General features: G+C 45.9%; 1 protein-coding gene across 1 annotated transcript in view; it reads right to left on the bottom strand.

The window, feature by feature from the left end:
* Window positions 1-18,747, bottom strand: part of LOC109910360 (cyclin-dependent kinase 17-like) — a 44,254-nt gene that overhangs the window by 2,083 nt on the left and 23,424 nt on the right. The window contains exons 2-15 of the mRNA XM_020509539.2: window positions 8,946-9,107; window positions 7,974-8,138; window positions 5,365-5,498; window positions 3,187-3,312; window positions 2,923-2,979; window positions 2,703-2,817; window positions 2,193-2,287; window positions 1,980-2,042; window positions 1,615-1,859; window positions 1,132-1,229; window positions 795-900; window positions 532-574; window positions 261-351; window positions 82-159 (exon numbers count right to left, since the gene is read on the bottom strand). Of these exons, the coding sequence (XP_020365128.1) occupies window positions 82-159; window positions 261-351; window positions 532-574; window positions 795-900; window positions 1,132-1,229; window positions 1,615-1,859; window positions 1,980-2,042; window positions 2,193-2,287; window positions 2,703-2,817; window positions 2,923-2,979; window positions 3,187-3,312; window positions 5,365-5,498; window positions 7,974-8,138; window positions 8,946-9,072 (1,543 nt within the window). The 5' untranslated portion in view covers window positions 9,073-9,107. The remainder of the gene's footprint in view (window positions 1-81; window positions 160-260; window positions 352-531; window positions 575-794; window positions 901-1,131; window positions 1,230-1,614; window positions 1,860-1,979; window positions 2,043-2,192; window positions 2,288-2,702; window positions 2,818-2,922; window positions 2,980-3,186; window positions 3,313-5,364; window positions 5,499-7,973; window positions 8,139-8,945; window positions 9,108-18,747) is intronic.

Below are 18,747 nucleotides of genomic sequence, written 5' to 3'. Positions count from 1 at the left end.
AGAAAGAGAGAGAGAGTTCCATGTCTGTCATAACATTTATAGAGCTCCAGGTAAGAAGAGGCACGTGTGTGTTTTACACACCTGACTCTTGGTGTGAGGAGTTCCGATAGCCAGGGTCTCTCTGCAGTTGGATATCCTTCAGAGTGAATATTGATATACCTGAGAGAGAGAGAGAGAGAGAGAGAGAGGGTTGTAATTATGTGTGAGTGTATCTCCAGGCCATTCAGAGGACAAGACCATCCCCAGGTTTAGAGACTCACTCTCATGCAGTGTGCGGACCTGTGTCCCCAGGCTCTTGAAGTAGGCCTGCTTCATAGCTTCATCTGCTGAGATCCTCTTCTTGGACTCATACTGGAGAGGAGGGAGACCAACAGTTAACACACTGACATTACAGCAACAACTGAAACCGAATCAGTAAGGCAGAAGTGACTACTGTGCCCCCTGTTGTTCATTATCAGTACTGCATGCCAGTGGTTCAGCGTATAACTGCGTAGGTTACACAGTGTGGAAAATGTAGCCAGAGAAACTCACTTTCAGGAATGATAACACCAGATCAATGCCTTCTGTGTCCAACCTAAAAAGGAGAGAGAGAGAGGAGGGAGAGAGAGAATCACAGGGTTTAATGTCAGTCGGTGGTGACTGATGGGAAGGAAGTGGAGAGTTGCTTTACTAAAGTTCCACAGGACTTCCTGCCTCATGTACGGACTAAACACACTCACATATACGCATTCACAAACCCACACAGAAACGTGGGCACTCAAACACACTCATGGACGCGCGCGCACACACGGTACCTGGGCGCATGGTTGATGAACGGCTGAGGTTTGTATTTGGGGAAGTTGTAGGATTTGAATTCCTCGACGCCAGAGATCCCTGGCCAGCTGTCCTCTGATGGCGTGCCTGGAGAAATAAGAGAGAGAGGGGACAGTCTTCAAATAACGCTCTATCAACGTTTAGTTAATGCTTAAATAATGTCCCCATCAGCAGCAGCATGTCTGGGGACTCTCCTGCTTATTTAGAGAGTTCTGTGGTTGTGTTAGTGTGTTTGTCCCTGTAGCAGACACTAGGTGACGCTAGGTCAGTGGGTTAGTTCGGCTGTAACATCCGAATCAGGCTGTACTCTGTCCTCACCCAGCAGTCTGAATATGAGGTGGAGCTCGTCCTCTACGGTGGAACCAGGAAACAGGGGCCGACCTGCAGCCATCTCATAAAATATACACCCCACACCCCTACACACAGAGAGAGAGAGAGAGAGAGAGAGAGAGAGAGAGAATTACACACAGCTTGTTCACACACACGAAAATAAAGGCTAGGGAGTAGGATGAAGGAGTTAGGACGCAGAGCACTTAATCAAAGTTTATATGTGTAAAATACATTGAATGAAGTGGTTGTGGTTGCTAGGGTGTAAGGATATAGGGCCCTAAAACCTGGACCTCAAAGCCAGCCACAGCTTTTTATTTGATTCTTCCTCTCTAATAAGGGACTGATTTAGACCTGGGACACCAGGTGGGCGCAATTCATTATCAGGCAGAAGAGACAAACAGCAGTACTCCGGACCTCCAGACTAGGATTTGCTTACCCTTGGCCTAGGTTGTTAGGATGTAGTGTTCTTACCACATGTCAATCTGTGTGGAGTACTCGGAGGAGCCTAGCAGGACGTCAGGAGGCCGGTACCACAGAGTCACCACCTCGTTGGAGTACGTCTTAGTGGGGACAGACTTAGCCCGTGCCAGACCGAAGTCAGCCAGTTTGAGTTCCCCTCTCTCGTTGATGAGCAGGTTCTGGGGCTTTAGGTCTCTGTGGAGAACCTTCCGCTTGTGGCAGTACGCCAACCCCCGCAAAATCTGGAACAAGAAGATCTAGAACCGCACAAACAACACGTGCAATGTTAACCACTATTATGCAAGGGTTTTTATCTAAAGTGAGTTACTAGGTGACTGTGTAGTGAGTGCTAGGTCATTCGTCTTGGTCATACGCACCTTGACGTTGTGCATACTCATGATGTTCCCACAGTCATCCATGTACTGCTTCAGGTCTTTATCCTGCACAGGAAGTGAGGACAGCAGTCAGTCAGACAGGACAGGAAGTACATGTACAACAGCCTACTTAAGACGATAAACTCCTCAGATAATTGGGGCAGATATTTGACTAAACAGACCAGCATGAAGTGTGAGCAATTTAGTGATTCTCACCAGGTACTCGAAGACCAGCGTCAGGCTCTTATCTGTGTGGACAATGTCATGTAAGGTCACGATGTTGGCATGTTTCAGGTCCTTCAGTAACGACACTGGAGAGAGGGAAGGAAAGAGAGGAATGAGGGAGAGTAAGAGAAGGAACAATGGGCGGCAGGTAGCCTAGTGGTTAGAGCGTTGGACTAGTTACCGAAAGGTTGCTAGATCGAATCCCCGAGCTGACAAGGTAAAAATCTGTCGTTCTGCCCCTGAACAAGGCAGTTAACCCACTGTTCTTAGGCCGTCATTGAAAATAAGAATTTGTTCTTAACTGACTTGCCTAGTTAAATAAAGGTCCAATTAAAAATAAAAAATGTTTTAAAAAACAATAGTGAATGAGAAAGAGCTAAGAGTGATAAAAAATAAAAGATAGAATGTAGCATTGAAATCAGTAATGGGAGGATGAGAGAGCGGAAGAGAAGCAGGGATAAAGTGATAGAGAGGAGGAAAGGCAGAGAGGTATAGACTCACCTTCTCTGATGGCGGTGCAGGGTGCTCCCTCTTCGTGCTCCAGCCGGATCTCCTTTAGCGCCACCAGGTTGTCAGTCAGCTTACTACGGCCCTTAAATACTGTAGCATAGGTCCCCTACAGAAAAAACTAACTGGTTATGACCGGACTCAAAACAAAATAACTTTCTTGTGAAAAGCATGTTTTCTGATTTTATAGGAGTATGTTTGTGTGTTCTCTGACCTCTCCCAGTTTGTCCAGTTTGATGTAGGTCTCCAGCTTCCCAAAACCAATCTCTGACTGAAAAACACAAATAAAGAGATCATCTTCCATGTTGTTTGTCTTCTTTTCTGTGTTGAATGACGTTTGTACCGTTTTTTCTTCATTCACTACACAAAATTACATACAGAGACAGTCCAATTCAACCTCATGCCTGTTGCCAGAAAGGAGGGCGGTACCTGAACACTGTAGGGCAATAATGTTATATTCCTTCACACACACACGTACCAGTGAGGCCCTGCGTGAGAGTCGGCTGAGGGGCTGGTCGAAGGTAGGGCTGCTCAGCTGCAGCTTCTCCAGGTAACCGTCAGGGATACGGATGTCAGCAGGCAGAGACAGACGCTTGTTCAGGTCCTACACACACACACAAACAATTGGGTTAGAGGCGTAACATACACATATATCATGCGTCCTATCGAATACTGCGTCTGTCTGTGTGTGAGACATGTAGACAGCAGAAAGCTCCATGACTACACCCACACACTTTGTCCTAGAAATTATTCTCCCCTCCCACTCACTCCAGAAAGAGACAGAAGAATAGAGGCACTTATACAAAAATAATCCATACATGAAAATCATTATTGAAGAGAAAACATGGCATCGCACACTCAACACAAAACAAGAGTGACAAGAACAACATAGATAAGCAAACAAGCATCTTCACACACTAATGACACACACCCACCATGGATATCACGCAACACTTGTGTACCGCCTGCCATCTCTCCCCCATAGAAACAGATCAAAAGAGACCATCATGTTCTCGCTATAGCTCGTGATATGAATCAGTGTATTGTTACAGCCAACTAACCCCATAAACACGCCGCTTCAAAGGGGGGAGAAAATGGGCCGAATGAAATGTACCCACATGAGTGTTTGTGTGAATCTGGTTAGATGTAGTAACCGAGATGACGTGTGTGTGTGTGTGTGTGTGTGTGTGATTATTCAGATACCTGATGATTCCCATCTAAAAAGGTCAAGCACCTCTTGTGCCTCCACTCAGACTATTAAAATAAACACTTGGCATCAAGGAGAAATAGGTAGATCCGCGTGTGTGTGTAATACCATAATACTGATATACAGGTAGTCAAGTACTATTTACACTTCTCCAGACTGACCACCAGGTGGCAGAATGTCACCAGGCTAAGGAAACAGCATTCCTACCAGTGATTCTTTAGGAACTCCGTAAACAGAACCAGTGAGACTAGCATGAACCCTGCACTAAATATATAGTAGAAATTCTAATAGTCCATGGGACACCAGGAACTAAGTCATACACAGCATTCACTCACATAGAAAATAGCAAAAAGAACACCGCTTACACATACAGAAAAAAGCAAAAACGAGTCACAGAGACGAAAAGAAAAACATCCCCAGGCTTAAAGAGCGACTGATTTCAGTATTGGAGGTGTTGGTCCCCCATGAGACATTGTAGACGTGGAATTAAACTTCCTCAAAATCCCCCAAATGAATCGAAGATAACTCAATAAATCTGTAATTAATTATAATTAAAGTTGTTGCAGAGGATGTTTTAGTTACACAAATTTACATCTAACCAAAGTGTTTGGTGCAGTATTTTTCAAGTAAAAAAGTGCGCAATGCACTGTCTTACGTAAACAACGCCGGTACTGCTGGGCAGGTCTGTCACTGTTTATGCGAGTGGATAGAGAGCAATCACCGCAGCTGTTCACCCCATGTTAGTGGGCAAATGGACATCGTTAAATTAAAACTCATCCTTCATTTACCCGTTGTGACGCACGGATGAGACTAACTTTATGACCAAAATTATCCTATTTACACTTTGTAGTAAATTCTGACACTAGAATAACCGTTTCGAATTCATACTGATGCTACATCAGTACGTTTTCAGCGGGATTCGTATCTTTTTAAAGACAGTCCCTCTTTAAACCGCAGGTTCTCACTGAGCTATGTGGAGCAGTCTCTCTCCATCCGAGGTTACTCTCATGATTGTTGACCAGCTATGTGGCAGGGGATCGTCTGGAATGTCAGCAGTCAGAGGCCAAGCGTGCCGCAGATTACTGTCACATGACAACATTCCATTAGTCAGTCGTCTGTTTGTGGCCTGAACCAGCTAATACTTTCCACCCTCCCTGCCATCAACCCTCATCTTTCTCCGTCTTCCTTTCTCTATCCCACTACCTCCCTTTTCCCCCACATCTCTCCCCCCAATCGCTCTACCCTCTTCCTCACTGGTACAGGTTTCATATCAGTATTCAGAGTCAGACAGTGAAAGCCTCTTAAAAGTGTTCCCTGCTTATCTCCTCCCCACCACACCAACAGAGAAAGAGCTGAGGGGAAGACCGAGATGGGGAGCCGGGAGAGGTGTAGTTCCCTTCTGTAGAGACAGGGGTTGGTGGTGGTGGGAGGGTGGGAGGGAGGGTGTACCTCCATGGAGATGCGTCGTTGCACCCTGTTCCTCAGACACACCCCGGTGGGCGACTGCACCTCGTCCGACGACGTCCCAGACGCCTGGTCACTCTCCCCGTCTGAGCCCATCTTCAGGTTCTCATGGACAATGTCTTGGGAGGAGGAGAGGAGAAAGAGTTACAGTTTAGAAGCTGAACTTGCTCAATTTCAACATTTTGCCTGGCAAATGACACTCGTGATCTTCTATGAGATAAACATGGCATGGATTTGTTATAGCTTGTGTCAAACAGTCAGTAGTCTGCTGTTTTTTTATTTGATTTATTTCACCTTTATTTAACCAGGTAGGCTAGTTGAGAACAAGTTCTCATTTACAACTGCGACCTGGCTAAGATAAAGCATAGCAGTGTGAACAGACAACAACACAGAGTTACACATGGAGTAAACAATAAACAAGTCAATAACACAGTAGAAAAAAAAGAAAAAATGTGTACATTGTGTGCAAAAGGCATGAGGAGGTAGGCGAATAATTACAATTTAGCAGATTAACACTGGAGTGATGAATGATCAGATGGTCATGTGCAGGAAGATATACTGGTGTGCAAAAGAGCAGAAAAGTAAATAAAAACAGTATGGGGATGAGGTAGGTAAATTGGGTGGGCTATTTACCGATAGACTATGTACAGCTGCAGCGATCGGTTAGCTGCTCAGATAGCAGATGTTTAAAGTTGGTGAGGGAGATAAAACTCTCCAACTCACAGGCAGCAGAGAACTGGAAGGAAAGGCGGCCAAATGAAGTGTTGGCTTTAGGGATGATCAGTGAGATACACCTGCTAGAGCGCGTGCTATGGGTGGGTGTTGCCATCGTGACCAGTGAACTGAGATAAGGCGGAGCTTTACCTAGCATGGACTTGTAGATGACCTGGAGCCAGTGGGTCTGGCGACGAATATGTAGCGAGGACCAGCCGACTAGAGCATACAGGTCGCAGTGGTGGGTGGTATAAGGTGCTTTAGTGACAAAACGGATGGCACTGTGATAAACTGCATCCAGTTTGCTGAGTAGAGTATTGGAAGCTATTTTGTAGATGACGTCGCCGAAGTCGAGGATCGGTAGGATAGTGAGTTTTACTAGGGTATGTTTGGCGGCTTGAGTGAAGGAGGCTTTGTTGCGGAATAGAAAGCAGACTCTAGATTTGATTTTCGATTGGAGATGTTTGATATGAGTCTGAAGGAGAGTTTACAGCCCCATAGAGACTGCCAGAGGACCGGACAACATGCCCTCCGATTTGACACACTGAACTCTGTCTGCAAAGTAATTGGTGAACCAGGCAAGGTAGTCATTAGAAAAACCGAGGCTACTGAGTCTGAGTCTAAGAATATGAGAGAATAAGTTAGAGACAGAGAGAGGAGTGCTTTATCTCATTCTGTCAACAGCTACAGTTTATGGCCTGGTCCTGATCCTACAACCTCTCCTTCTCTCTCAAGTTCCCTTCTTTCATTATCCTGCAGCCCCCCCCATAAAAAACTACAGCCTCTGGTCAAGAACATGGTGTGTAGTGTGTGTGGGGGGGTGAATTAATGAACACACACACAGTGTGCTAATGAGTAGCTGTATCTGAGTGTGGCACATATTCTCTCTGTCAACAGCTCCAACCCAGCAGCCTGTCGTCATACCATCCCATATCATCCGGCACACCACACTACTGTCATCTCCCTCCTTTCTGCTTCTCTCTCCAGCCGTCTATCTCCTTCTCTGCCTACCAAATACCCCTCCTTTCATTCCAACTCCACTCTCTTTGGCCCTATTTCTCCCTCTCTCCCTCTGTTCTTTGAGGTAAACCGGTACATGACAGTGTGTGCTAATCTAGTTCCATCTTGTCCCAGATAGACATGCCTGATTGTCTGTTCCCCCACCCAATATCCCCAAACCCATGTAACTAACTGGGACACAGTTCAGTCTGAGGTGTCGCTCCTCATGACAACTTATAGACAAGACCGCAGACCAAAATAGTTGGCTCACCCTGGAGACCAGAGAACAGCTATCGTCATGGTGATGGCTCAGAGAAAATGCAGGGAAAACATTTGTCCTCAGACACACACAATCACACACAATCACACAAACATCAAACTTTTAGATGCAAATATACACCCGCACAAGCACACAGTGTAGAATGAGAACAGTTGACTCATGCAAAAACACATAATTGAGCGGAATATTGGAGATAAAGATGGAGAGACAGACGAGTCTGGTGTTGTGTGTGATGAAAAGTCACCATGACCATGTCAGGATGGAACTCTCAGGGGCTATGACTAACTTCCTGTTTGTCCTCTGTCACCATCTGCTCTTTCTCTGTCACTTCCTGGTGCACAGGCACGAGTATGCCCATCTCCACGGCAACTCACCTTGGCAGCCGGGTGACGACCGGGTGGCATGACCATGATGGAGAACAGGTTGCTTATAGTGGTGCTGCTAGTGGGTGTGTTAGTAAATATGGCTACATGTTTGAATGAGTGTGTGTGTATGACATGTGCACGCGTGCATATGAGTGTTTGTGCAAGCATGTGTGCCGTTAGTGTATACGTGCTTGTGCATCTCCGAGTCTGTTTGTTTCGCTCTCTGTGTAACTCACCGAGGCGGCTGCCGTTGCTGGGGAAGGTCATGAAGGAGCCCAGGCTTCCTCCGATGACACTGTGTGGTCTGCGGAGGGGGGGCTTCTTGAAGGAGCCGGTGTACTGGTGCAGGAACGAGTGCATGCTGTGGGAGGAGGGCGGTCGCCCATTACGCACGATCGGCTCTGCAAGGAGAAACAATATGTAAATCAATCTGCCCATCTATCTATCCGTCCATCCGATTCATCACGCAATCTACCAATGAATCAATCAGTCATTTGTACAAGTAGTTCATGTACTGTTCGGTCTTCTGTTGAGCAGAATTCAGTAAACAGAGTGCTTCCTTGTTTTATATAAAAACAGCAGAAAAGAACACTTATGCAACCTAAAGTAGGCCCGAGGATGTTAGCTTCAGACATTTTGGGATGTTGCAGTATGTTTGTGAAAGTGTTTTCCTTTTCTGTGTGATGTCTTTTCCACAAACATTGTGGCAGTGTCACCTGCCGTCCCCCTGCGTTGTGTGTGTGTGTCCCAGTAGGCGTTTCATCTCACCAGGCTGCTTCTGTTGTTACATAAGGACATAAAGAGCTACTCTCTAGGACACGATCATTCACACTGCTGCTCGCTCTCCCTGTGTGTCAATTTCCCCACTCGATGTCTCTCACCCCGTTCCCTCAGTCTCACTCTAATCACTTCAGATGGCAAGAAAGGATACCATTGGCTGCCAGCTACATCAAACATTTCAACTGTATCCTCGGGGTGACCAAAGGGCCCTAGTGTGTGTGTCCACTGGCTGGCTGTATCCTTCTCTACTGGCATTCAGTCAAGAGTCACTTCAGAATAGTAACATCATCAGTCTCTTATCACTGGGACTTGCACAGAGCACAGTAGACGTGTGTGTGTGTGTGTGTGTGTGTGCGCTCTGTTTGTTTACTAATACAATATCTCACACACACACACACACACACACACACACACACACGCCTACTGACCGCTGTCCTTGTTGCCGCCGTCCTCGATGGTCATCTGCTCGGCCAGTTCAGACAGAGACTCGTCTATGGTGTGGCTGGAGCGCAGCGTTAGAGATAGACGCCGCTTAAACCTCTTCATCTTCTCCATCACACACTCCTCAGGGTTGGCTGGGCTGGCAGGGCCTGTAGGGCACAGATGGCAAAGGTCAGCACTGGACCCACACACACACACACGTATTAGGTGGCAAGGCGTAAACAAGTAACTTGTAATTGTCTCGATAAGAAAAGATGGCCCTGAAGAACATAGCTGACGTTTTACACTCTCCCAACCAATTGTGATTTTTTTTTTTTTTACTTATTGTGTACATAATGTTGCTGCTACCGTCTCTTATGTCCAAAAATAACGTCTGGACATCAGAAAAGCGATTACTCACCGCGGACTGGAATAGACTTTTTGTTTTGTGTGAAGAAAAGACGGCGGAAAAGGAGATGCATATCGGGGATCCTTCTGAAAAGTTGGAGGCGAGCGAGTAAACTCCCAATGCCTTCCATTCTCCTTGCTAACGTGCAAATGTTAGAAAATAAAAATTGATGACCTACTATTAAAGATTATCCTACCAACGGGACATTAAAAACTATAAACTACTATTTCACATAGACGTGGCTGAACGAAGAAACTGACAATATACAGTGAGGGGAAAAAGTATTTGATCCCCTGCTGATTTTGTACATTTGCCCACCGACAAAGAAATCATCTGTCTATAATTTGAATGGTAGGTTTATTTGAACAGTGAGACAGAATAACAAAAAAATCCAGAAAAACGCATGTCAAAAATGTTATCAATTGATTTGCATTTTAATGAGGGAAATAAGTATTTGACCCCTCTGCAAAACATGACATAGTACTTGGTGGCAAAACCCTTGTTGGCAATCACAGAGGTCAGACGTTTCTTGTAGTTGGCCACCAGGTTTGCACACATCTCAGGAGGGATTTTGTCCCACTCCTCTTTGCAGATCTTCTCCAAGTCATTAAGGTTTCGAGGCTGACATTTGGCAACTCGAACCTTCAGCTCCCTCCACAGATTTTCTATGCAATTAAGGTCTGGAGACTGGCTAGGCCACTCCAGGACCTTAATGTGCTTCTTCTTGAGCCACTCCTTTGTTGCCTTGGACGTGTGTTTTGGGTCATTGTCATGTGGGAATACCCATCCACAACCCATTTTCAATGCCCTGGCTGAGGGAAGGAGGTTCTCACCCAAGATTTGACGGTACATGGCCCTGTCCATCGTCCCTTTGATACGGTGAAGTTGTCCTGTCCCTTTAGCAGAAAAACACCCCCAAAGTATAATGTTTCCACCTCCATGTTTGACGGTGGGGATGGTGTTCTTGGGGTCATAGGCAGCATTCCTCCTCCTCCAAACACGGCGAGTTAAGTTGATGCCAAAGAGCTCCATTTTGGTCTCATCTGACCACAACACTTTCACCCAGTTGTCCTCTGAATCATTCAGATGTTCATTGGCAAACTTCAGATGGGCATGTATATGTACTTTCTTGAGCAGGGGGACCTTGCGGGCGCTGCATGATTTCAGTCCTTCACGGCGTAGTGTGTTACCAATTGTTTTCTTGGTGACTATGGTCCCAGCTGCCTTGAGATCATTGACAAGATCCTCCAGTGTAGTTCTGGGCTGATTCCTCACCGTTCTCATGATCATTGCAACTCCATGAGGTGAGATCTTGCATGGAGCCCCAGTCCGAGGGAGATTGATAGTTCTTTTGTGTTTCTTCCATTTGTAAATAATCGTATCAACTGTTGTCACCTTCTCACCAAGCTGCTTGGCGATGGTCTTGTAGCCCATTCCAGCCTTATGTAGGTCTACAATCTTGTCCCTGACATCCTCGGAGAACTATTTGGTCTTGGCCATGGTGGAGAGTTTGGAATCTGATTGATTGATTGCTTCTGTGGACAGGTGTCTTTTATACAGGTAACAAGCTGAGATTAGGAGCACTCCCTTTAAGAGTGTGCTCCTAATCTCAGCTCGTTACCTGTATAAACGACACCTGGGAGTCAGAAATCTTTCTGATTGAGAGGGGGTAAAATACTTATTTCCCGCATTAAAATGCAAATCAATTTATAAAAATTTGGACATGAGTTTTTCTGGATTTTGTTGTTGTTATTCTGTCTCTCACTGTTCAAATAAACCTACCATTAAAATTATAGACTGATCATTTATTTGTCAGTGGGCAAACATACAAAATCTGCAGGGGATCAAATACTTTTTCCCCCTCACTGTAGAGCTGGCAGGGATTTTCCATTCACCGGAAGAACAGAGACGCTACCTCTGGTAAAACCAGGGGTGAGGGTGTGTGTCTATTTGTCAATAACAGCTGGTGCGCGATGTCTAATATTAAAGAATTCTCAAGGTATTGCTCGCCTGAGGTAGACAACCGTATGATAAGCTGTCGACCACACTATCTACCAAGAGAGTTCTCATCTGTATTATTTGTAGCTGTCTATTTACCACCAGAAAGCGAAGCTGGCATTAAGACCGCTCTCAACCAACTCTATAAGGCCATAAGCAAAGAAGAAAATGCTCACCCAGAAGCGGCGCTCCAAGTGGCTGGGGACGTTAATGCAGGCAAACATAAATCAGTTTTACCTCATTTTTACCAGCATGTCACATGTGCAACCAGAGAAGAAAAAAAATCCTAGACCACCTTTACACCACACATAGAGATGCATACAAGGCTCTCCGCCACCCTCCATTTGGCAAATCTGACCACAATTCTATCCTCCTGATTCCTGCTTGCAAACAAAAACTAAAGCAGGTGGTACCAGTGACTCATTCAATATGGAAGTGGTCAGAAGACGCGGATGCTACGCTACAGGACTGATTTGCTAGCACAGACTTGAATATGTTCCGGGATTCAACCAATGGCATTGAGGAATACACCACCTCAGTCATCGGCTTCATCTAGCCAAGGCTAGCTTTTTCAAGCAGAAATTTGCTTCCTGCAACACTAACTCAAAAAAGTTCTGGGACACTGTAAAGTCCATGGAGAATAAGAACACCTCCTCCCAGCTGCCCACTGCACTGAAGATAGGAAACACTGTCACCACTGATAAATCCACCATAATTGAGAATTTCAATAAGCATTTTTCTACGGCTGGCCCTGCTTTCCACCTGGCTACTCCTACCCCGGACAACAGCACTGCACCCCCAACAGCAACTCGCCCAAGCCTTCCCCATTTCTCCTTCTCCCAAATCCATTCAGCTGATGTTCTGAAAGAGCTGCAAAATCTGGACCCCTACAAATCAGCCGGGCTAGACAATCTGGACCCTTTCTTTCTAAAATTATCTGCCGAAATTGTTGCCACCCCGATTACTAGCCTGTTCAACCTCTCTTTCGTGTCGTCTGAGATTCCCAAAGATTGGAAAGCAGCTGCGGTCATCCCCCTCTTCAAAGGGGGGGACACTCTTGACCCAAACTGCTACAGACCTATATCTATCCTACCGTGCCTTTCTAAGGTCTTCGAATGCCAAGTCAACAAACAGATTACCGACCATTTCGAATCTCACCATACCTTCTCTGCTATGCAATCTGGTTTCAGAGCTGGTCATGGGTGCACCTCAGCCACGCTCAAGGTCCTAAACGATATCTTAACCGCCATCGATAAGAAACATTACTGTGCAGCCGTATTCATTGATCTGGCCAAGGCTTTCGACTCTGTCAATCACCATATCCTCATCGGCAGACTCGACAGCCTTGGTTTCTCAAATGATTGCCTCGCCTGGTTCACCAACTACTTCTCTGTTAGAGTTCAGTGTATCAAATCGGAGGGTCTGCTGTCCGGACCTCTGGCAGTCTCTATGGGGGTGCCACAGGGTTCAATTCTTGGACCGACTCTCTTCTCTGTATACATCAATGAGGTCGCTCTTGCTGCGGGTGAGTCCCTGATCCACCTCTACGCAGACGACACCATTCTGTATACTTCCGGCCCTTCTTTGGACACTGTGTTAACAACCCTCCAGGCAAGCTTCAATGCCATACAACTCTCCTTCCGTGGCCTCCAATTGCTCTTAAATACAAGTAAAACTAAATGCATGCTCTTCAACCGATCGCTACCTGCACCTACCCGCCTGTCCAACATCACTACTCTGGACGGCTCTGACTTAGAATACGTGGACAACTACAAATACTTAGGTGTCTGGTTAGACCGTAAACTCTCCTTCCAGACCCATATCAAACATCTCCAATCCAAAGTTAAATCTAGAATTGGCTTCCTATTTCGCAACAAAGCATCCTTCACTCATGCTGCCAAACATACCCTTGTAAAACTGACCATCCTACCAATCCTCGACTTTGGCGATGTCATTTACAAAATAGCCTCCAATACCCTACTCAACAAATTGGATGCAGTCTATCACAGTGCAATCCGTTTTATCACCAAAGCCCCATATACTACCCACCATTGTGACCTGTACGCTCTCGTTGGCTGGCCCTCGCTTCATACTCGTCGCCAAACCCACTGGCTCCATGTCATCTACAAGACCCTGCTAGGTAAAGTCCCCCCTTATCTCAGCTCGCTGGTCACCATAGCATCTCCCACCTGTAGCACACGCTCCAGCAGGTATATCTCTCTAGTCACCCCCAAAACCAATTCTTTCTTTGGCCGCCTCTCCTTCCAGTTCTCTGCTGCCAATGACTGGAACGAACTACAAAAATCTCTGAAACTGGAAACACTTATCTCCCTCACTAGCTTTAAGCACCAACTGTCAGAGCAGCTCACAGATTACTGCACCTGTACATAGCCCACCTATAATTTAGCCCAAACAACTACCTCTTTCCCAACTGTATTTAATTTTTATTTATTTATTTATTTTGCTCCTTTGCACCCCATTATTTTTATTTCTACTTTGCACATTCTTCCATTGCAAAACTACCATTCCAGTATTTTACTTGCTGTATTGTATTTACTTTGCATTCATGGCCTTTTTTGCCTTTACCTCCCTTCTCACCTCATTTGCTCACATTGTATATAGACTTGTTTATACTGCATTATTGACTGTTTGTTTTTACTCTCTGTGTAACTCTGTGTCGTTGTATCTGTCGAACTGCTTTGCTTTATCTTGGCCAGGTCGCAATTGTAAATGAGAACTTGTTCTCAACTTGCCTACCTGGTTAAATAAAGGTAAAATAAATAAATAAAATCTATAAGTGCATCGATGACGTCGTCTCCACAGTGACTGTACGTACATATCCTGATCAGAAGCCATGGATTACAGGCAACATCCGCATCGAGCTAAAGGCTAGAGCTGCCGCTTTCAAGGAGCGGGAGACGAATCCGAACGTTTATAAGAAATCCCGCTATGCCCTCAGAGGAACCATCAAACAAGCAAAGTGTCAATACGGGATTAAGATTGAATCCTACTACACCGGCTCTGATGCTCGTCGGATGTGGCAGGGCTTGAAAACTATTACAGACTACAAAGGGAAACCCAGACGCGAGCTGCCATGTGACGCGAGCCTACCAAACAAGCTAAATGCCTTGCAAGCTCGCTTCGAAGTAAGCAACACTGAAGCATGGCCAAGAGCACCAGCTGATCTGGATAACTGTGTGATAACACTCTCGGTAGCCGATGTGAACAAAACCTTTAAATCAGGTCAACATTGACAAAGCCGCTGGGCCAGACGGATTACCAGGACGTGTACTCAAAGCATGCGTGGACCTCCCTAAATGATTACAGCCCCGTGGCACTCACGTCGGTAGCCATGAAGTGTCTTGTACTTAGTCCACTCCTGTATTCCCTGTTCACCCATGACTGTGTGCCAAACACGACTCCAACGCCATCATTAAGTTTGCTGACGACACAACAGTGGTAGGCTGATCACAGACAACAATGAGACGGATGGCCTATAGGGAGGTAGTACTGAGAACTGTCAGTGTGGTGTCAGGACAACAACCTCTCCCTCAATGTGAGCAAGACAAAGGAGCTGATCGTGGATTATAGGAAAAGGAGGGCCGAACAGGCCCCCATTAACATCGATGGGTCTGATGTGGAGCGGGTCGAGAGTTTCAAGTTCCTTGGTGTCCACATCACCAACGAACTATCATTGTCTAAACATACAAAGACAGTCGTGAAGAGGGCACGACAACACCTTTTCCCCCTCAGGAGGCTGAAAAGATTTGGCGTGGGTTCTCAGATCCTCTACAGCTGCAACATCAAGAGCATCCTGACCGGTTGAATCACCGCCTGGTATGCTAACTGCTTGGCATCTGACCGTAAGGTGCTACAGAGGGTAGTGCGAACGGCCCAGTACATCACTGGGGCCAAGCTTCCTGCCATACAGGACCTATATAATAGGCGGTGTCAGAGGAAAGCCCATAAAATTGTCAGAGACTCCAGTCACCCAAGTTATAGACTGCTTTCACTGCTCCCGCACGGCAAGCGGTACCAGAGCACCAAGTCGAGGACAAAAGGCTCCTCAACAGCTTCTACCCCCAAGCCATAAGACTGCTGAACAATTAATAAAATCGCCACCTGACAATTTACATTGACACCCCCCCCCCCTCCCTTTTGTACACTGCTGCATCTCTATGTGTGGTGTAAAGGTATTTGGTAAAACTGATTTAAGTTTGCCTGCATTAAAGTCCCCAGCCACTAGGAGCACCGCTTCTGGGTGAGCATTTTCTTCTTTGCTTATGGCCTTGAGAGAGGTCTTAGTGACAGCTTTGTTCTGTGGTGGTAAATAGACGGCTACGAATAATATAGTTGACAACTCTCTCAAATGTTGCTCACATAGCAACATGCTAGCTTCCTTATCTTGATATTGGTACAGCTGGGTTGGAGTGACCACTTTATTATTCCAGTATGGACTGATTTGTACATGCTACCAACACATGAACACACATAAGACCGTGAGAAGCCCAAACCTTAAGCTGCAAGAGTATGTAGAGGCTGAGAACACACGGGTGTGCTAAAATAGCACCCTTCATAAATAAACTACGCCTCCTTTTAATCTAATATTTATGATGAGTAGATGAATACTGCAGTCACCACACCTCTCCTCAGCACTCAGCTGGGGCCTTCATAAAGCACGAATTAAACATGAATTTAACATCCGACATGATACTGCTTTCCTTAATTGCAAGCAAAATGCATTAACACACACACACACGTGCATACACTCATGCATAATTTATCAAGGCCATCTACTGTGGCGAAAATGACATAATGAGAGGTGCAATACAGAGAAGAGCTTCAAATCCACAGAACCAGCTACATATAGGAATAGCAGTCATACACACACACACACACACACACACACACACACACACACTGACCTCACCATCAGTGTCCTCAGATTGGCCACACCCTAAGTAACAGCAGTGGTCGTCATGTGGTTGTGTCTTGTTGTGTGATTGGTGGGCTGCAGTGACAGACCTAGTCCAGCGGCTGCAGTGATTGGCCGAGGCAGGCTGGTTGGCTGAGTGTGATGGGAGGTGAAAAGGCCACAGACTGGGAGAACTGGCCACATTCCATAGCAACACAAATACCTGCCTGGTCCGATGGTATGGCTGTGTTTTGTGTGCATCCATCCGTGTAGGATCCATTGTATGTGTGTAAGTACCAATTCATTATGTGTTGTGTGGATATGTTAGTGTATGATTTGTGTGTGTATGGTAAATATACATAAATGTAGAATACAGTATGTGTGTATGTATCAGTGTATGGTTTGGGTATCAGTGTGTGTGTTTATGTGTATCAGTATGTGTGTGTGCATGCTGACACAGCAGTAAGCCAGGTCATAGGAAACACCTTGCTCTCTCTGCCCCAGGCCAGTTTTCCTGCCCATTGTGTTGCCGTGGTGACGCCCCTCGGACGAGCGGGACCCACCCTTCTAACCCCCTCACACCATCCCATACTGGACACAGTGATAACACACTGCCAGCTAGCAGTGAAGGTTGCGGTGTGTGTGTGTCTCTCTCTCACACATGGGATACAGTTAGCCACTACATCAAGAAAACATCCTAACACAGCACTAACCTCACATCAGACAGACAGAGACACAAGAAGAGGACCAAGATTATCTAACTATCCATCTCTCCACCCATCTCCACTATTTTTACAAAAGTATGTAGACACCCCTTCAAATTAGTGGACTCGGCAATTTCAGCCACACCCGTTGCTAACAGGTGTATATAATCAAGCACACAGCCATGCAATCTCCGTAGACAAACATTGGCAGTCATAGGATGTCACCTTTCCAACAAGTCCGTTCGTCAAATGTATGCCTTGCTAGAGATGCCTTGGTCAACTGTAAGTGCTGTTATTGTGAAGTGGAAACGTCTAGGAGCAACAACGGCTCAGTCACGAAGTGGTAGGCCACACAAGCTCACAGAATGGGACCGCCGAGGTGCTGAAGTGACTGTTAGTCAGGCCTAATTGCCCAACATCAATGCCCACCCTCACTAATGCTCATGGCTGAATGGAAGCAAGTCCCAGCAGCAATATTGCAACATCTAGCGGAAAGCCTTCCCAGAAGTGGACGCTGTGACAGCAGCAAATGGGGGAACCAACTCCATATTAATGCCCAGGATTTGGAATGAGATGTTCGATGAGCAGGTGTCCACATACTTTAGGTCACATTTCTCTTTCACTCACACTGAGATCATTAGCTCAACTGTATACAGTAGTGTCCAAAAGTTTTGAGAATGACACAAATATTAATTTTCAAAGTCTGCTGCCTCAGTTTGAAAAATGGCAATTTGCATACACCCCAGAATGTTATGAAGAGTGATCAGATTAATTGCAATTAATTGCAAAGTCCCTCTTTGCCATGCAAATGAACTGAAACCCCAAAACACATTTCCACTGTATTTCAGCCCTGCCACAAAAGGACCAGCTGACATCATGTCAGTGATTGTCTCATTAACACAGGTGTGAGTGTTGACGAGGATAATGCTGGAGATCACTCTGTCATGCTGATTGAGTTCGAATAACAGACTGGAAGCTTCAAAAGGAGGGTGGTGCTAGGAATCTTTGTTCTTTCTCTGTCAACCATGGTTACCTGCAAGGAAACACGTGCCGTCATCATTGCTTTGCACAAAAAGGGCTTCACAGGCAAGGAAATTGCTGCCTGTAAGATTGCACCTAAATCAAACATTTATCGGATCATCAAGAACTTCAAGGAGAGCAGTTAAATTGTTGTGAAGGCTTCAGGGCGCCCAAGAAAGTCCAGCAAGCGCCAGGTCTCCTGAAGTTCGGGGCACCACCAGTACAGCGCTTGCTCAGGAATGGCAGCAGGCAGGTTTGAGTGCAACTGCATGCACAGTGAGGCAAAGACTTTTGGAAAAAGAGGAAGGCCTAGTGTCAAGAAGGGCAGCAAAGAAGCCACATCTTTCCAGGAAAAACATCAGGGACAGACTGATATTCTGCAAAAGGTACAGGGATTGGACTGCTGAGGACTGGGGTACTGTCATTTTCTCTGATGAATCCCCTTTCCGATTGTTTGGGGCACCCGGAAAAAAGCTTGTCCGGAGAAGACAAGGTGAGCGCTACCATCAGACCATTCATGTGTGGGGTTGCTTCTCAGCCAAGGGAGTGGGCTCACTCACAATTTTGCCTAAGAACACAGCCATTAATAAAGAATGGTACCAACACATCCTCTGAGAGCAACTTCTCCCAACCATCCAGGAACAGTTTGGTGACAAACAATGCCTTTTCCAGCATGATGGAGCACCTTGCCATAAGGCAAAAGTGATAACTAAATGGCTCGGGGAACAAAACCTGAATATTTTGGGTCCATGGCCAGGAAACTC

This window comes from Oncorhynchus kisutch, linkage group LG19 (genome assembly GCF_002021735.2).
Source record: "Oncorhynchus kisutch isolate 150728-3 linkage group LG19, Okis_V2, whole genome shotgun sequence".
Lineage (NCBI taxonomy): Eukaryota > Metazoa > Chordata > Actinopteri > Salmoniformes > Salmonidae > Oncorhynchus > Oncorhynchus kisutch.
This window is presented reverse-complemented; position numbering and strand designations above follow the sequence as displayed.